General features: G+C 60.5%; 1 protein-coding gene across 6 annotated transcripts in view; it reads right to left on the reverse strand.

Moving 5' to 3' along the window:
* Window positions 1–3473: 3473 nt before the first annotated feature.
* RARA (retinoic acid receptor alpha) overlaps window positions 3474–18511 on the reverse strand; it is a 43487-nt gene continuing 28449 nt past the window's right edge. For 4 of the 6 annotated variants that reach the window (XM_059997878.1, XM_059997877.1, XM_059997882.1 and 1 more), the window contains 7 exons: window positions 12138–12286; window positions 10695–10836; window positions 8526–8686; window positions 8115–8291; window positions 6632–6836; window positions 5656–5814; window positions 3474–5009 (listed from right to left, as the gene is read on the reverse strand). In XM_059997878.1, coding sequence (XP_059853861.1) covers window positions 4792–5009; window positions 5656–5814; window positions 6632–6836; window positions 8115–8291; window positions 8526–8686; window positions 10695–10836; window positions 12138–12286 — 1211 coding nt within the window. In that variant the 3' untranslated portion in view covers window positions 3474–4791. Of the gene's footprint in view, window positions 5010–5655; window positions 5815–6631; window positions 6837–8114; window positions 8292–8525; window positions 8687–10694; window positions 10837–12137; window positions 12287–17599; window positions 18319–18511 lie in introns of those variants that run through there. The other 2 variants (XM_059997879.1, XM_059997881.1) reach the window with 2 other exon arrangements.

The following is an 18511-nucleotide window of genomic DNA, read 5'->3' on the forward strand; positions in this document are numbered from 1 at the left end:
TGGGAAGAAACTAGATGGCTTCCTTTACAGACAGCCCAAGCCCCAAACCAGAGCTGGAGGCCCCAAGGCAGCACTACTGCTGGATGCATAGCTCTCTCCTCCTCACAGGCCCATAGTAGGTGCTCAGTAAACTTGGTCTGGATGAGGAACTGGTGGTGTTCCCCAGGCCCAAGCACTTATCCACGCTCACGGTGTGTGCTACCGTCCCTCCACCTACAGTGAGTTCTGCGTCTGCCGCCTGGACCCTTCCATGCAAACTCAGATGTGAATGTCCAGCTGTTTTCCATATATATTCATTCAACAAATACTTCTTGAGCACATAGTGTATACCAGGCAGTGTGCAAGATGAGCACTGTTTCATAGGAAGAGGAGGTGAGCCACCCATATAATTCCAAGTTTTCCATTAGCCACATTACAAAGTGAAAGGAAACAGGTGAAATTCATTTTAGTAATATATTTTCTTTAAGTACTTTTTCAACACGCAATATAAAAAAAGTATCGAGGAGATGTTTTATATTCTTCGTTTTGTACTAAGTCTTTGAAGTCTGGGGTGTGTTCTGCGCTTGGAGCACATCTCAATTTGGACCAGCCGCATATCTAAGACTCGGCCGCCACCCGTGGCGAGTGGCTGCTATTAGCAGATTCAGGTGTTGGGCTCCAGCGGTGAACAAAACTTGCCCCTGTGAAGCTCACATTCTGGTGGACAATAAATATAGACTGTACCAGTGTAAAGAGTAAGGGGAGAGAGAGTGACACCCCTGAGGAGTGACGGGGAGCAAGAACATACCAAGTTGCCAGCCATGAAGCTTCTCCAGGAAGAGCATTCCCGTTGGAGGGAATGGCGAGAACAAAGGTCCTGAGGCGGGAATAAGCTGGAGGTCTTGGAGGCCAACAAGGAGGCTGGTGTGGCCGGAGTGGAGTGAGGGGCATGGAGGGGGTCACCAGCAACTCACATGGTGCCCCAGCTTCCTTAGCTCTCCTCTCAGTTGCTGGGGTCCCCATCCACCCTGGCCACCTCCGTCTGTTGTTGCCAGAGCCCGTCCTCTGCCCGCCTTCCATATCCCATCAATCACCTGGTCCTCCTGTTTTACCACCTAAGCATTTCCTCCCCTTGGCCACTCTTCTCCACCCCTTCAGAGGCTGCCCAGGGTCAGCCGGTCACCGATGGCCTGGGGTACTCCCTTCCTAGCCTCTGCTCCCGCCCCCTGCAATTCTAATCTGAACACCTCACTCACTAGCTTCAAATCCTTCACTGCCATTGCCCTCAGGATCAAGTCCAGCTCCTGAATTGGCCTTGACCAGCCCGTCCCAGCCTCTACAGCTTCACCTGTTCTGCCTTTTCCACCGAAACCCAAAATGGTTAAAACACAGAGCTGGGGATAGTTTCTGACAACCAGGAGCTTTTTATTACCTCTGCATTCCACCTGGCTAACTCTTCCCCTTAGAGATTTAGCTGGGAGAGAGCACCTGTTCCGGGAAGACGTCCAAGCCCTGCTTCAGGCCTGGTTAAATGCCTCTGCCCTGTGCTCCCATAGGCAAAGCCCACGTCAGCCCTCGATGACCAGACTCCAGCAGTGGTTCTCAACTGGGGGCGATTTTTCCCCCCAGGGGACATTGGGCAACGTCTGCAGATATATTTGGTTGTCACAGCTTGAGGGAAGGTGCGACTAGTGGATAGAAGCCAGGGTTGCTGCTAAACACCTACTGTGTGCAGGACGGCCCGTCTCAGCAAATAATTCATAGCCCAGAATGTCACTTGTGCCGTAGATAAGAAACTCTGCTCTACAGTGAACTATGAACCATCCAGCGCAACCTCGAGCCCCAGCAGCAAAGTTACTATCCCAAGGGGGGCGCTTCGTAAGTGTGGGCGTCACTGCTTTAGTCGTCACAGGGAGGGGCACCCTCTTGGCATTTGGCGGGTAGGGGCTAAGAATGCCAATGTCCCCCCACAATAAAGAATTGTCACACACTCCTTTAGAATGTCCCACTGACATTTACATAGTGAACAGCCTCTTTATAATTACCTGACCCTGTTTTACATATAAAACATTAAGGGTTTAGTTTGGGACTTTTTTTTTTTTTGGCATGGTTTTATTATTCATTCTTGGTTTTTATCCACCCATACTCTTTAATTTTCCTGGGCTCCTTGTACAGAATAGCTTCCGACCTTCTTACTTCTTTTAAATCCAAATGTTCATTAAAAAAAGAGAAGCAAGTATAAGACTGTGTCCTATCCGCCCAGTGATTGGGCCCAAGCATTGACACGTGGAAATTCACAGTACTTTCCCTGAATTTCTCCTTTACAATATCGTCTGCCAGCGTGGTGACTTTTTAAAGCATGTGTTTGGTATGTTATGTTAAATTATGTCAGGTTCATAAAGAAACCTGTTAGAAAGTGTTAGAAAGTATTTGCTAGAGGAAGAGAGCCTCGGTCCTCAGCACCCTCTCCAGCCTGGGCCAGACTGTGACATAAGTGAGGATCTGGCGCCACCTGATGGCTGAAGTATAAATGGCAGGTGGACCCCCGTGGAAGGAACTCTTCCCGCCCAGGAATCTCTTCTCGCCCAAGCGCCCCGCTAACCCTCCCCAAACGCAGCCTCCACTGCCACCTCCCCAGACGTCCCCGCCCCCAAGATCTTAGTGCCTGTTGCTTCTTCAAGGGCTTCAGGGATCCAGGAAAGAGCCCTGGCTGAGAGGTAGGAGCCCTTAGTACTGTTCCCCGATCTGCCACTAACTTGCTGTGTGACCATGGGCAAGGGCACTGCCCTCTCTGGGCCTTGATGTGTAGTGGCGGGGAAGGGGGGGGAACTGGCTTCTGAGGACCCTCAAGGCCTGTCACACTCCATCCTCTCAACCAGGAGCATCCAAGTGCCCTGTCGCCTGTCTGTCCTCTGTGCCTCCTGCCCACAGAAGTGAGCTTAGGGGTGGACAGGGGAGGGCAGGACAATCCTTCCTGGAGGCAGAGGGACAAGAGGGCTGGCCTCCCAAGTTTCCATCCCAATCCTGAGCTCTTCTTAGTTTGCAATAAGCCCCTGACCCAGGTCCCCATGCCAACTGCCACTCCTGCTGTGAAGGTCATCTGTGGTCACTCCAAAAATAGAACTCTGCCACTAAGTGACCCCCCAGACTCAACCTCTGGCTTCCCAAGGGCTAGGGACTCTGAGGGCCGAGGTGGCTTTCTCCCTCGGAACGGGGACTCCCTGAAGGCGCAGGCAGGCTCTCCCTTTCTCCCCTCCCCCCACTCCACACTGGGATCCCTAACGGGCTGTGGAAGCCCCTAGACCAAGGGCTTTCTAAGGGCAGGCCCATCTCCTTCCACACGGTCTCCAAAGATCCCAGCACAGCAAGGCAGGCTCTGAAGGCGGCTTGCCCCCCCAGCGCCCACAGCTAACCCCCAGCCCCTGCCCAGACACCGAGAGAAGGCGGCGAGGCAGCGAGGCTCTGAGGCACGTGTAGAATAAATATAACTTTATTCTTTATCCAGTAGATCTCAGTGGAAAGTCCAACAGTAACAGGTGCACCAGCGGGCTCTGGGGGGATGAGACCCCAACCCCGGGGCAAGGAGGGCAGGGCAGAGCCAGCTCCCCAAACCCAGGGGTGCAGGGGTGACGGGAGGGGGCCCCCTGTAGGCCCGTCCTGCGGGGCAAGGAGGGGGCACGGGGGTGGGGTGGGGCAGGCCAGGGAAATGGAGGAACTCGGGCCACAAGTGTCTGCCGGCCCGTCTGTCCACTGTGTGTGTGTGTGTGTGTGTGTGTGTATCTGGGGGCCCTGTGGGCGGTGCTGGTGGCTGTGAGGCTGGGGGGCAGGGGCAGCTCGGATCCCCTGGCCAGCCCCTTCACGGGGCTCGGGGGTGGGGGGGCTGGAGGGCTTCAGTGATGTGGGCTCTGATGGGGAGGCAGCTGTGCCAAGGACACGAGGCTGAGAAACACACGCCTTTATGTTCTGAGGCCCCCTTGCTTTGCCCCTGCCCCATCTCTTGGGGGAGCCCCCTCCTTCCAGGGGTTGCCGGGAAACTGTCCACGCCCAGTGGTTAGGCAGAGGGAGAGGGGAGGGCAGGCCTCGGAAAGTTAGTACTTCACAGTTTTAAAGAGAAAACTGAAGAGGAAAAGGCTGGGGAGGAGGGCTTGGGGGCACAGGGACTTAGGGAGAGAGGGGGCCCCTTCTGAGCCACTCCCCTCCCCCAGGACCCACCCCCCTCCAGCTCTGAATCCAGCTCCCCCCAATACACCGCACAGATTCCTTCAGTATAAATGTGCTTAAAATGAAAATTCTTATTAAAAAAATCAAAACCAAAAAAAAAAAAATTAAAATAAAAACAAAACCAGCAAGAATTAATACCTGGGGGTTGGTACGGCAGGGTATGTACAGGGGGAGTCCCCCACCCCGGCCCACCCCCTCTGTCACCAACCGAGGCAGGGGGGCTCCCCAACGGGGGGGCAATGGCTTGTGAGTTCTGAGGATGGGGGAGCCAGGTCCTGGCATTTGCTGGTGATGAAGATGTGGAGAGGTGGGCAGAGGGGTGTCTTGATGAACACGAGGCCCCCGGGCCCCATCCTGAGGCCCGGGACCAGGGGTCCTCACTCAGTCCTTGCCCCCGATGTCAGCCCTGACATCTGCAGGAGCGGGCAGTCCATCGCAGGCCCGGGCCTCTGTCCGAAGAGTCGCCACCGCCTCCCTCCGGTCCCCCAGGGAAGGGAGGACAGGTGGGGGGCAGGGCTGGCAGGGGTCGCATGGTTGGTAGAAAGGCAGAGAAAAGCCAGGGCACGGGGCAAGGGCTGTGTCCACGGGCAGTCACGGGGAGTGCGTGGCCGGGCTGCTTCTGTTTGAGCTGGGGCTGAGGCTGGGGCTGCAGCTGCCGGGCGGGGGAGCCAGGCCACCCCCATCCCGCCCTCCGCCCCCCGCTTGTCCGCTCAGAGTGTCCAGGCCCTCTGAGTTCTCCAACATTTCCTGGATGAGAGGTGGCATGGAGCCCGGGATCTCCATCTTCAGCGTGATGACCCGCTCAGCCCCTGCAGGAAAGGAGGGACAGAGGTCAGCATGCCCGCCCTGCTCCTCCAGCCCCACAAGCAATTGTGGCTCCAGGAGGGAGGGTGGAGGGGGTGGGAGGGTCAGTACTACCCATATCAGCTTCCACCGTGCACTGAACTCGGGGCTCAGCTCTTTGACATAAGGCAGCCCTCCTAAGCCCCCACGGCTGAGGGGCGGCAGGGCAAAGTGGTCCCAAACTCGGGCTCTGGGGTCAGACTGCCTGGGCTTGACACTGGGCCCTTCCTTATGCGCTGTGTGCTGTGGACTCTCCTACTGACATCTCGAAACAACTCTGTAAACACCATCATTATCCCCACTCCTCAGATGGGAAACTGAGGCTCCGAGCTGCTGTCTGACCTGCTCAAGGACACACACCCACACAGTCTGGCTCCAGAGCCCTTAACCACCACGCAAAGATGACACTGCCACCTTGGGGCTCACAGGCAGGGGTCACCCACCTAGGCAAGGTGGGGTCCGGTGAGTGGGGCATCACATGGGCACAAAGACGTGGGATGTCAGCTCAGATGCAGGAGGCCTGACCCTGGACGTGGACGGTGGGTCCTGGGCCAGGTGTTGGGGCCCAGCCCCAGCAGACACATGGGGCATCTCCAGGTGTGGGAGCCTCACCCTTAGCACTGATGCTTCGCAGGTCTGTGATCTTCATCAGCATCTTGGGGAACATGTGTGGGCGGCTGGGCCTCCGTTTCCGCACATAGACCTTCAGTGCCTCAAGCAGCGGCTCCTGAAGCATGTCCACCCTGTCTGGCTGCTCCAGGTCCTGCCGGTCTGAGGAAGCAGAAATGCCGGCTGAGAAGCTGCCCTAGCCCAGCGAGGATCACAGCTGCACTTCCAGCCTTGACCACCAGGGGGCACGCCTGCCCAGACCACGGGCTGAGCTTCTCTGCTGGGGGGCGGGGGGAGGGCGGGGGCGGTCCCCACACAGAAAGGCCCTGAGAGGCTCTCAGATGTGAGCAAAGAGGGGCTGGGGACAGGGGTTGCCCAAAGGTCCCCCTGAGAGCCAAGTTCATGGAGGTGGGATCCCTGAACACAGGCAGTGCCACCTTAAGTAGAGACAGGTCTCCCACTCCTGCCCATTATTCTAGACACCAGCCTGATAAGGTAGAACTCATAATAATAAAATAATGACAGCAGCCAACATTCACTGGGTCTTACTCTGGGCACACTGTGCCTTATTTATTATCTCCTAATCCTCCCATCAACTTTATGAAGGGAAGACCATTACTGCCCCCATTTTACAGAAATAGAGGCTCAGAGAAGTTCAGCAACCTGTTGAAGGTCACACGTTTGGCCAGGACTTGAACCTGGGTGGTCTGACCTTCAAGTCCTCACTCCTAAGCCCCCTACAAGGAGCACTGCCTGGAAACGGAACCAGAATCCAGGTCTCCATCACGACTCCCTTGCCGTGTGGCCGCAGACCAGACCCTGCTCCTCTGGGACTCGGTTTCCCCCTCTAACAGGGGTCTGACAAGGGTCTGACAGGTCCCTTTCTGATCTGATGATCCCTGAGCTTCTCCCCAGGAGAGGCTCTGGGGGTCACAACACCACCCTGGGCCTGGCCCCCAGACCCAGGCGCCCTGCCCACCTCCACAGATGAGGCAGATGGCACTGAGCAGCCCGGTCTCAGCATCGTCCATCTCCAGGGGCAGCAGCTGGTTGGCGAAGGCGAAGACCAGGTCCGTGAGAGGCCCGAAGCCGGCATTGTGCATCTGGGTCCGGTTCAGGGTCAGCCCATCCGAGAAGGTCATTGTGTCCTGCTCGGGCGTGTACCGCGTGCAGATCCGCAGGATCTGGGTGCAGAGGGTTCTCGGGTTCAGGAACTCACATCCCCCAGCGCTTCTAGCACCAGCAACCCCCGAGGACCACCTGGCAGGCAGCCAGACCAGTGCTGTCCCATAGAACCTGCTGCAATGCTGGACACGTTCTACGTCTGCACCGTGCAGTACAGTAGCCACCGGCCACGATGTGGCCGCTGGGCACTTGAAATGTGGCAAGGGCAACTGAAAAACTGAACTGAATTTAATTTTAATTAATTTAAATTTAAATAGCCACACATGACCAGTGGCCTCTATATTAGACAGCTGATCTAGCTCATCCTGCCTCCACGCAGAGAATTAAGAGGGAAACTAGAATTTCCAAGAAGGCAAAGACCACAGTGGATTTATGCCTACAGTTCCCAGGACTGGGTACGCAACAAGAGCTCCGTAAATGTATACTGTCTTCAACTCTCTCAAACCCTGATCCTGCCTCTTGCATCCCACCTGCCACCCCACCCCTATCAGGAAGAGCAGCCTGGTCACGTCCCACCACAACATTCCACATCTCAACCACCTTAGAGGTGGTCCAGAAGGGACAGGTGGGCTGAGCCCATCAGGAAGACAGGGAGGACAGTCCTCCCTCCAGCCCTGGATTTGACCATCCCATCCGCCCCCATCCTGCCTCCAGTCCAGCCCACCCTCTGGCCCCAGCAGATGCCCTGCAGTCCCCTGAATCCAGCTGGTCCCACACCAGCAGCCGCTTCACATGCCCCTTCTACAAACTCCTAGATGCTACCTCCTCTGGGGCGTCCTCCCTAGGGTCCAGCAGTGTGGCTCTCTGTCCTTCAGGGAGGGGACAGCCCTCCCCCATCTCCAGCCAGCGCTTATCACAGTTTTGCAAGCTCTGTTTACATATCTGTTGCCTCCACCAATAGAAGATTTTCGAGAGGGGACAGTGGTGTGTTCACCTCTGCTCCTGACACCCAGTTCAAGGCCTGGCCACACAGGGTCCCAGGAGAATCTTTATTAGACTGAACAGATAGGAAGACGGGTGGTTGGAAGGAAGGTCCGATGGAAAGATGGACTGAGGGTGGATGCATGCGTGTATAGCTATACGGGTGACCCAGTGCACATCCGGGGGCTGAGTGGCTAAGTGGACACGTGGGGGAGAGGAAGGGTGGCTATTTGGGTGGGTGGGTATTTGGACAGGTCGATTCCAGATGGACGTTTAGGGAGGTGGTTATTTGAGTGGCAGGACATCCTCCAAGGACACGGGGGTAGTGCCCAGGTGGGCAGGGTGCAGACCCTCACCAGGATGTCCAGGCAGGCAGCCTTGAGAAGGGTGATCTGGTCCGCAATGGTGAGGGTGGTGAAGCCGGGCAGCTGCTTGGCGAACTCCACAGTCTTAATGATGCACTTGGTGGAGAGTTCACTGAACTTGTCCCAGAGGTCAATGTCCAGAGAGACACGCTGTTCTGAGCTGTTGTTCTGGGAGGACGGGGGAGAGTGAGGGCCTTCCCCTCGTGGCACCCTTCTCAGCCTGGCTCCACCAGCCCCCGCAGACCTGCCCTCTACTGCCTTCAGTTCCTGAGAGCTCCTTGATGGGAGGCGGCGGGGAGGAAGGGGAGGCGGGGTGGGAGTGGAGGGGACGCGGCGGTGGCCCAGGCAGGGGTGCGGAGGGGCAGGCCTGGCAGAAGAAAGGGTGCCCCCGGGGGGCCGTACCGTAGTGTATTTGCCCAGCTGGCAGAGGGCGGGGAAGGTCTCCTGATGCGCTTTGCGCACCTTCTCGATGAGCTCCCCCACCTCCGGCGTCAGCGTGTAGCTCTCGGAGCACTCGGGCTTGGGCGCCTCCTTCTTCTTCTTGTTTCGGTCGTTCCTCACGGCTGTGGAAGGGCCAGGCCGCGCGGTTAGAGGGCAAGTGCGGCCGGCGGTTCGTCCCCAAGCCCGTCCATCCCCAGCCCGAGCTCCTCCCACCAGACCGAGAGCAGCCGGCTGCGCAGGAGGCCACCCGGCGGGGGCGCGCACATGAATGCGTACACACGCGAGCGCACAGGCAGGCGGGACGGCAACACACGGTGCCCCCCCCCGCCCCCCGCCGTGCCCACCCGGGCCACACACCGAGGCCTGCCCCAGGGCCCCGTGACCACCGCACGCACGCCTGCTCTCCCACGCATCTACTCCAGCTCACACTCCGGGTGCGCACGCGCGGGGGTCCAGGGCTGAAGGCACGTGTGCCGAGTGTCCCACGTCTGGGCTCGGCCTCCCTGCCTCCCGCTCCCCCTGCCTCCAGGAAGGACCGGCTCCTGCCTCCACCATCCCCCAGCCCTCCGGGCAGCCGTCTCCCTGGGGTCCCGGGGATGGGCGGCCAGGCGAAGAGTAGGGCTCCCCAGCCTGAGAGTGGGGTCCCGGGTGGGAGAATCTCTCGGCCCATTAGCCGGGGGAGCTGACAAATCACCGGGGGCGCTGAGCCGCACACACCACTCGGCTTTAAAGAAGCGATGGGGTCGTTACCAGCCGATTAGCCCAGACACACAATCACTCACAGGACCAGTGGCGGCGGCTGCTGACGCTGGAGGAAGAGAGGGTGGGGGTGGGGGGCCCAGGGAGGGGCAGCGGTGGGGGGGGGCAGGCATAATTTGGAGATCACTCATGTTGATTCTGCAAATTCAATAAAGTGCAAGGGAGAGAAGAGAGAGGGAGAGAGAGAGTGGGGGGATAATTTGGGAAGAGAAAATTGCAGCTGTGACAAGACGTTTATCATTCGGAAGCTTTAATTCTATTGAAATGGCAGCTGCTCAGCTCCGGGGCACAGAGCAGCCAGAGAGGAGAAGGAGGGAGGGAAAGGGGGAGTTGGTGGTGGAAGGGAGAGGGGGTCCCCACCCTGGCCCTTCTGTGATGAAAAGCTCTGGGAGCGGAAGGTGGCAGAAGCAGAGGGAGGAGGTGGTTCCGGACCCTGCAGGGAAGGGTCCCAGGCCTGTGGGTCCCAAGTTGTCACCCGCTCTGCAGCGCACAGCAGCCACTTCCTGGGCTCCGGACAACGCAGCCCCTTCCTCCTGAGGCAGGAGGTGGCCGGGTGCTGCAGGATCCCTCTGCTCCTGTCTGGGGCTGCTCGTGTCCCCCCCTCGTCCCCTCCCAGCTTCCTTCTTCCACTGCCCTGCCCACAAAGGGCTAGAGGGTCCTGCAGCCCCCTCCCCCACCCCATCCCCCATGGCTCAGGCACCATGGCAACGGCCACGCAGACAAGGAGGCGTCTGTCAGCGTCATTTATCTCTGACATCATCAATCACCGGTCACCACGGCAACACCCATGATTTCAACACAAGAGGGTCTCCCTGTCCAGCCCTCCCTCTCTCCCTCCATCGGGCCTCAGCTGAGCCCAAACTGGAAGCCCCCGTTCCTCTGGGATCGGGGAAGTCTCAATCCTCTCTTCCAACTCCCGGTCCCAGGTTCCACCAGACAAAGGCTCTAAGATCCCTATGCCTGCAGCACCTCCCCGGCCCCCCCCCCCACACACAAGAAATACCCAGCAGCACCCCTGTCCTGAGATGCACAATCCGGAGGGACTCGGGGAGGCTCTGAGCCCCACCCCAAGCCAAGCAGGGCCGGCAAGCAAGGCAGCGGGCGCAGACACACGCATGCACGTGAGCGAGCACACGCAGCCCGCCTCACGCGAACAGGAAGGGCTGTCCGCACAGGGACACACAACTCGTGAGACAGACAGGTCCCTGAAGCTACAGGTGAACCGTCTTCAACCACAAGCCTGCACACCACGTCATGAGCACGGCCGTTCACATCCACACACACATCCCCAAGCCCCTGATCACCCAGCTTTAGGGGCCAGGCACTCGTGCCCTGCCCAACGCACGGCCCCGCCCTGCCCACGGCACTCACACTCCTTGGACATGCCCACTTCGAAGCACTTCTGCAGCCGGCAGTACTGGCAGCGGTTCCGGGTCACCTTGTTGATGATGCAGTTCTTGTCCCGATGACACGTGTACACCATGTTCTTCTGGATGCTGCGGCGGAAGAAGCCCTGGGTATGGAGGGCAGGGAGTCAGGTCAGCCACACCCACAGTAGGAAGAGCGCTGGCCCGTGGCCTCAGCCGTGGGAGCAGAGGGCCAGGTGGCTGCTGCCCCCAAGGGCTTCGGACATCAACTACCTGAGTAGACCAGATAAGGCAGAGGGAAGGGTCCACCTACAAGGATACCCCGAGAAGAATCCCAGTACCTGCTGCCTCAACACTGCAGGTGGGCAGAGGGCTTCCCCCAACCCACACGCATAGACCCAGCTTCCTCTCTCCTGGGGAAAAGGACCTCGGGCTGCTGGTGAGTCAAGTAAAGAGGCAGATGGGGCTAGAGAAGAGAGAGGCAGAGCTCTGGAACCCACAGCCCTGGGCTCAGAGCACAAGAAGAGAAGGCAAGCAGGAGGGGCCACACAGACACACACACAGGCTGGCCAGACAGGTGGAGAGCGCGCTCAGGAGCAGGGCAGCAAAACACACATTCGTTAACCAGGCAGATGCGCACAGACTGATCACAGGTAGACCAGGCTGGTCAGGGGCTGCCCACACGGGCTAACAGAGAGACCGACAGACAGGCTACGGCAGACCAAGAACAACCAGACAGGACAGGCAGACACAGAGTCCAAGGCCTGGTGCTTTGCGCTTATCTCTGCCCCACACTGAGGGGCAGCCCAGGGCCCCAAGCCTCAAAGCTGTGCAGCTTCGGAACCCCAATCTCTGGGGAAGAAACGGGTACAGAGGCTCAAGCCCTGGGGAGAGGAGGAGGAGAGGCCATGCCCACAGCTGCTGGGAAGGTGGCAGCCACATCTGGCACGTGGAAATCCAGCCAGACTCTGGGAAGCCCACAGCCTGGGCACCTGAAGGAGAGGCCAAGGCACGGCGCCTGCTCCTAACGGCCTCCTGCCAGGCTGCCATGGCGAGGTTCAGGCAGGGCCACAGAGGGCAGGCCTCCTGGGTCCCCAGCCAAGAGCCAGTCGGCAGCTAGCTCACCATGGCAACCCGGGCATCGGTAGCAGAGCGGGTGTACACCCTGCCAGCTGGAGGATGGAGATGATGGGGAAAAGAGCCGAGGCAGGAGGGGGACCTCTGGTTTGGGGGACCCCTGCTCATCTACGGGGAAGGAGGTTCTGCTGAAGGCTTCCCCTCCTCCAAGGCTGCTGCCACCTCCCGCACAGAAGTAAGAGCAGCAGCTTCAGGGACACCCACTACCACCACCACCACCACCACCACCGGCACAGTCCCAGCCCTCGGCAGTGGGAACATCCCATTTATCTAATCAGGGATGTCCTTCCCAATGACCCCCTCAACTCACCTTGCAGCCCTCACAAGCGCTGACCCCATAGTGGTAGCCTGAGGATTTGTCTTGACAGACAAAGCAAGGCTTGTAGATGCGGGGGAGAGGGGGTGGCGAGGGGGGGCTGGGCACTATCTCTTCGGAACTGCTGCTCTGGGTCTCAATGGCTAGAGAGACAAGAGGAGAAGGGCGGTTAGAGACCCAGGTCACCATCCTTAATACAGTGCCCACCCTGCCTCCTGATCTCTCCCAGGAGCCTCTCCCAGCCACCCCACTGCTGCCAGGAGTCAAACTCTGGGGCAGGGACACGGTCTCAGGAAACCTGGGACTTCCCAGCCCGACTGGGGAAATGGGGCTGCCAATGAAGCTCCAGCACCCCCTCAGTCCTGCCTGCTTCCGCAGGACCCCACCTTCAAAACCAGAAGGAGCAGATAATAAACCATCAGATTTGTACACGGATGTGGCAGTACTTGGCGCTTGGGCGTGGGTGTCAGCCTGGCTCCACAGCCCTGGACTCTGGGCAGCCCCGCCCCATCTCCCCTATGTTAGGAAGGAGTTAAGGCCTGATGAGGAGGGAGGGAAGAGGACACAAGCTGGGGACAGAGGAAACTGGGGTCAACAGGATATTCAAAGCCGGCCACTCCCCCACCCCCTCTGCTTCCGCTCCCCCCTCCACCCCCTCTGCCAGCAGCCACAGCCCCTCCTCCACCCAAACAATCCCCTGGCCAGGGACCCAAGGCAAGGTGTGCACAGTCACAAATGCTGGGGCACAGCAGGTGGGGACTCCCTGAGATAAGCAGGGGGACCCCCTGGAGACAGGGAGAAGAGTCCCTGTGGGCCCCGGAAGCCCATTGCTCTGGGTGCCCCCTGTCTGGGGGGAAAAGCATGACAAAGGGGGTCTGTTCCCATCAATGCTCTGTCTGTCTGGCCTCCATACGATACTATGTCCTGTGTCGCGGTTACTATTCCCCTCCCCTCCTGTTATTCAGCTCTAAGAGGGCAGCCAGGCGGGTGACCTAGCCAGCAAGGGCAGCTCCCCCTACAAATCCTCCCCAGTGCCTGGCCCCATGCCCATCACCCCAGGCAGAACAGGGGGGGCTGTCTGTGCCCGAAGCCAGGACAGCTGGGGGTGTACTGTCCTGGATGAGAACTGTGACCCAGTCAACCCCAGATTCCCAAGGGGCCACCCAGCACCCTCCTGAAGCTTTGCTAAGTCCACGTGCCCAGGGCCAAGGAGGGGCAAGGATGCCTCCCTGAGGAGATAGATCCCTGCTTCCTCCCACACCCCAGAATCCCATCTAGTCTCACCCCAAACTCCAGCACACGAGGTTCTGGAATTCAAAGGGGCCCACAGTTCCTGCCCGAGCACCTCATGGCTCATGTGGCCCCGAAGCCCAGGCACGGAGAAAAGCAGCACGTGGATGGGGGCGGGGAGCGGTGGGGGGCTGGCTAGCTGCATGCTACCACCCTCCCCCTTTACCTGCAAACACAACTAGGGACTGCCAGGCGGTTGCTGACAGGGAGCCAGGCCAACAACCTTGGCAGGCCTTCCCTGGCTCTTAGCTGGGCCTGGGCACCACTTCCCTGGTCAGCCCGGCCGACCAGCACTGCTGTGGCCCCACGTCCCTGCCCCTGCCCAGAGGGCGGCCTGCAGCAAAGGATCAGTGACTGCCGACACCAGCCCCGCACCCAGCCGGACTCATCGCTGACCTCCCCCACCCTCTGCTCCTCACCCCAAATCGAACCGTCCTGGCCTGGTTTTCCCCACCTCACTCTCCCAGAGGCCAGACAAGCAAATCAGACAGGCGAGAGGCCTGAGAACAGCTGCTGGGGGGGGGGCGGGGTTGGGGGGCCTGGGTGAGGCCAGGAGGCAGAGGGGTGAGCGACAAAGGAGCCCTTTGTTGTGCTAACTTTTTCCAAGACGTAAAAGGAGTCACAATAGACAATCCAGACTGGTGGGGGGTGGGGGTGGGGTGTCAAGGACAAGGGGGTGTGGGGAGGATCATGGCCTAGAATCCCAGTCAGAGTTCTGACCAGAGAGGAAGGAGGCTCTGACCTCCCTCCCCTCCCTCTCTCCCTCCCCATCCAGTCTTTGCCCTGGACCCACCTCCCCCAAGGCCCGACCTCTAAAATGGACCAGAGGAGAGGGGGAGAAAGGACAGAGAGAGCTTTGGGGTATGGAGTGGGGTTGAGGGGAGGGGGCCGTGGGGAGACACAGGGGGTACCCAGATGAGGGACAGGCAGCTTAAGACCAGGGACTGACTGGGGAGGCAAAGGTCTGTAGAAATTTGGAGCTGAGGCAAAGTCCAGAGGCTGTTTATGAAACTGGAAGAATGTGCTGTTTAAATTGCACTTTTTGGCAGGACGGGGGAGATGACCGAAGGTGAGGGTACACAGTTTGGGCTCATTGAGGCCTCCCTGCGGCCCACCCCACAGCAGCTGGCTGCCTCTGAGGCTACCACACTGGTCTGCACGCCCCACGCCCAGCACATCCCCACCTGTCACCCAGGTAACAGCTCTGAGGTTTCCCACTGTGCCCTTTGCACCCAGAGCCCCGGCTCAGTCCCCACCTCCCGGGCCACCAGCCAGCAGCCAAGGGGAGCAGGGGCACTCTAGGACGCTCCCAGCCTCTGCAAGAGTCAGGACGCAGCCTTAACTCTGCACACCCAGCAGGGGAAGGACTGCCACGGCCTGGCCCCTTCCCGCTCACCTCCCTCCCCAGAGGCCCCAGCCCACAAATCTCTCCTCTTCCTGCAGAAGGACGAGGCGGGAGAAGCACCACACCTTCTCAGCTCAAAAGTTCCAGCGCCCAGCGAACGGATGGCACCGGCCCAGGGAGCCAGGCGTCCCCTCCCGCCCGCGCTGCCAGGCTGCCCCTCCCCCGCCCCCGCTCGGTTCCTGGTGGGCAGAACGCTCCGGAGTCCCCGCGCCCCAGAGCCGCTCGCAGGCCCGCACAAGGGGCCGGTTTCCTGGAGGAGATCTGCAGGAAATCAGCCGGGCCCCCGGCCAGCGGCTCCCCTCCCAATCCTGCTGGCGCCCGCTCCTCCGCAGCTCCGCTGGCAGCCCGCGGGGAGGGGCGGGGAGGGGGCGCACGGCGCTGGGCCTCGCCCTTCCTCCACCCCAGAGGAGGGTGGGGGTGACTCTGGGTGTAGCGCGGCGGCGGCGGCGGAAGAAGCCCCCTACCCAGCGGCCGCCGATAAGCATCTCCCCCCCTCCCCCCACTACGGGCATCCACGTGCTTCACATTCTTGGACGTCTGGGAGCGGGCGGAGGCGTGAGCCGCGAGATTGGTGGGGGACAGATGGAGAGCCACATCCTTTGTACCCCTTGTCCTCTGGCGCCCCAAAACGGGGATTCTGGGGGAGGGAGGCAAGGTCCCCGGGGCCCTGCAGGATCGCGAAGGTCTTCTCCCCAAGCCCACGTGCAGTCTCTTCCCACCTTTGGTGGAGGTGGCAGCAGAGAGTGGAGAACTCGGTGTGAGGGGGCAGGAGGGTTCCTGTCACCAGAGGACCTACACACACCCAGGGGTTCGGTCATGAGCCCGTGTACTGTAGACACACTCAAGTCACCACCCCCAGCTTCCAGGCCCTCCCAGCCTGTACCGCACCACAACCCTCCCAGCCACTTTCCCGGCCCACTAAGCTTTGGGGGCAGAACCCACTGCCACAGACCCGACACTCCCGCCACGGGAACAGGGGAGCCGGGGCCTCTGGCTCCACGCTGCCCCACACACGGTGCGGGGGAACAGGCCTCCACTTCCCCCATTGCCCGAGGGCCTCCAGGCTTCCCCCTACCTCGCCTGGCCAGTTTGGGGCCAGAAAGAGCTGAGCTGCCCCCAAGGGCTGGAGCCCAAGGCCTCGGAGACCATCTCCTCCCCAGTCCTCTGGCAAAAGTGGCCAAGGCTGTGGAGGGAGTGCCCATGGCAGCCATGCCCCAAGTATCCCACTTAGCAGGGAACACCTTCCTCCAGTTCTGGAAGGATGGGAAGAAGGGTCCCAGTGTGTGTCACACCTCTCGCCTGTCCGTTTTTTTTTTTTCCTAAAGTGCACCCACGCGCACCCCGCCCTCCCTCCCACGGTCTGCAGCCTGCAGCCTCCCAGGCAATCTGCCCCAGAGGCAAAGGTCAGGGGGCGGGACAATAAAGGCTGGGGGTGAGGTGGCTCTGAAAGGGGCAGGGGTGGGCGTCTCTGCACCTCAGGTCTCTCTTCCCAGAGCAAAGGCATTGCGGGTTGCCCTTCAACCTACTGCAATCTGCCAGGCCCCCAGAGACCCACTCTACCCCTCCTCCCTGGCAGGCAAGGGAGAGGCAGCCAGGCCGGGAGGGTGGGAGAAGCCCCCCAGGGAAGAGTTGAGCCCAGAGCAGGGGAGAGGACAGAACCGGAGCCAAGTAACAATAACGCCTAAGCACCGCTCTCCCCCACCAGGTACACTACCTCACAGCTGGGTATAAACATGCCCAGGTGTGCACCCCAGGCACTCACAGCTCCCGCCAGTGTACAGGGCCTCTCCCTTCCAGGGAAGCCTGAACCCAGCCAGAGGACGGCGAGGAGAGGAGGTGCCAGGACTCCAGGGTTCTCATCAGCAGCGGCCCTCTTAAGAAGGGACAGCCCAGTGCCTGCCTCATCCCCAGGTGAAAACACGGTAACAAAAGGACACGGCTGAGCTGGGAGGGGATGCAGCCCTCATTTCCAGAGCAGCCCCAGACCCACAAAAAAATCAAACTCATGCTCCAGAGAACAAACCGTATTAGGATCATGGGGAGGGGGATTCTTCCCACCAGAGTAGCTTCTCCCCTCCTTTCCTGGCATAGAAGCCTGTGCCAGCCAAGTGTCTAGGGCCAGGACAACCCTCAGATGGACAGGTGCCCTTCCCCAAGGTGTAAGGGTCGGTTAGGCTGGCCGACGGGTATCTGACGGAGTTGCCCCTTCCTGCCACACCCCACTGCCAACACCAAAGAAATGGAGCGCTCCCCTGACATTCAAGAGCTGGGGGCAGCGGCTGTCGCCCGGGACAGGCTCTCCCCAAAGCTTTGGCAGGGGTGGGATCTGGGGAGGAGGCCCCTCCTCCTAGAAGCAGACAAGCCCACAGATAGGACCTTTACCCCACCCTTCAGGGTGGGAGAAAGGACCACTCAGCTGTGAAGCTATCGGATTGCAAGCAAGAAGAATATAAACTGGGGGCAAGGGGCTTCACTTCCCCTGCAAAAAGTGGAAGGAGAGATGAACAAACGTTTCCTGAAAGGAGGAACCCCCAAAGTTCCTCAGTCCAAATACAACAGAAATAGCGCCCAGGGTTACTCGGGGGAGTCCAATTGTCCAACAAGGGCACCCTACTTTCAGCAAGAGAAACAAGGGAAAGTGGAGGGTAGGGTAGAGACAAGACCCTCACTACGCCCCCAGGCCTGCATCTCCTGGTGGAGCGGAAGCCCTACAGCCCACCCTCACCCCCCAGCTCCCACAATAGGAGGGATAGGCCGGTACCTACAGTGGTTTGAGCCATTCCAAAGCGGAGTCCGGAGCGGGGTGGAGTAGGGACCGGGGGCAGGGAGCCCCTTCTCCGGGAGCAAACAGGCCCGGTTCTGGTTATAAAAATCCACCACCAGGAAGGGATTGGGGGTGGGGGTGAGTCCCCCCACGTCCACACTCTCGTACATCTTCCCCGCGAAGACAAGAGGTCCGGGCGGATAAGTCCTGCGCGCCGCCTCCCTCACTCAGCCGGCGGCGCCATCCGAGAGCTGCTGGGGGCGAGGGGCACGTCCCCCCCGCCCCGACTGGAGACCCGGGCCGGGGGCCGCCCTCTGCCTTTAGTCCCGCGTCCAAGTCGGCCGGCCGCTCTGCGAGTCCCAGGTGAAAAGCAGGGAAGTTGTGTGTACTGGGGGCGGGGGGACTGGGGGGGGGGGGTCCTTCGGCTGACCCCGGGAACGCCCGGCCGAGGCCCGGGAACTCGGCGTCTTCACCTCGAGGGGGCTCCCGTCGCGAGTCTCATAGTGTCCGAGGCAGCGTCCCGCGGCTCCCCGAGTGCGCCTGCCGGGGGCGCGATCGGCGCGGGGCGGGGAGTCACCGAGCACTTCCTCCTCCCAGCCGGGGCTCCCGGGCTTCTCCGGGGCGAGGATTCCGGGTGGGGTTGGGACCGCGCGGCTCCGCCTCCGCCTCCACCAGGCAAGGGGCGGCCGCCCTGCGCTCGGTCTCCGGCGGTGCGCGCCGCGGGCCCCCAGCCCCGGCCTACGCGCCCCCTCCCCTGCAGTCCCACCCCCTTTCCTCCGCCCCGTCCCGTCCAGGCACCGCCCCTGCCTTAACCCTTTCCCGGCGGGTCCGGCAGCAGCGGGCGCCAAACCGGGAACTGAGAGGGAGAGGCGGGCCATGGAAGGCAAGTGGCGGGGAGCCCGGGCAGGA

This window comes from Delphinus delphis, chromosome 19, assembly GCF_949987515.2.
Source record: "Delphinus delphis chromosome 19, mDelDel1.2, whole genome shotgun sequence".
Taxonomy (NCBI): Eukaryota; Metazoa; Chordata; class Mammalia; order Artiodactyla; family Delphinidae; genus Delphinus; species Delphinus delphis.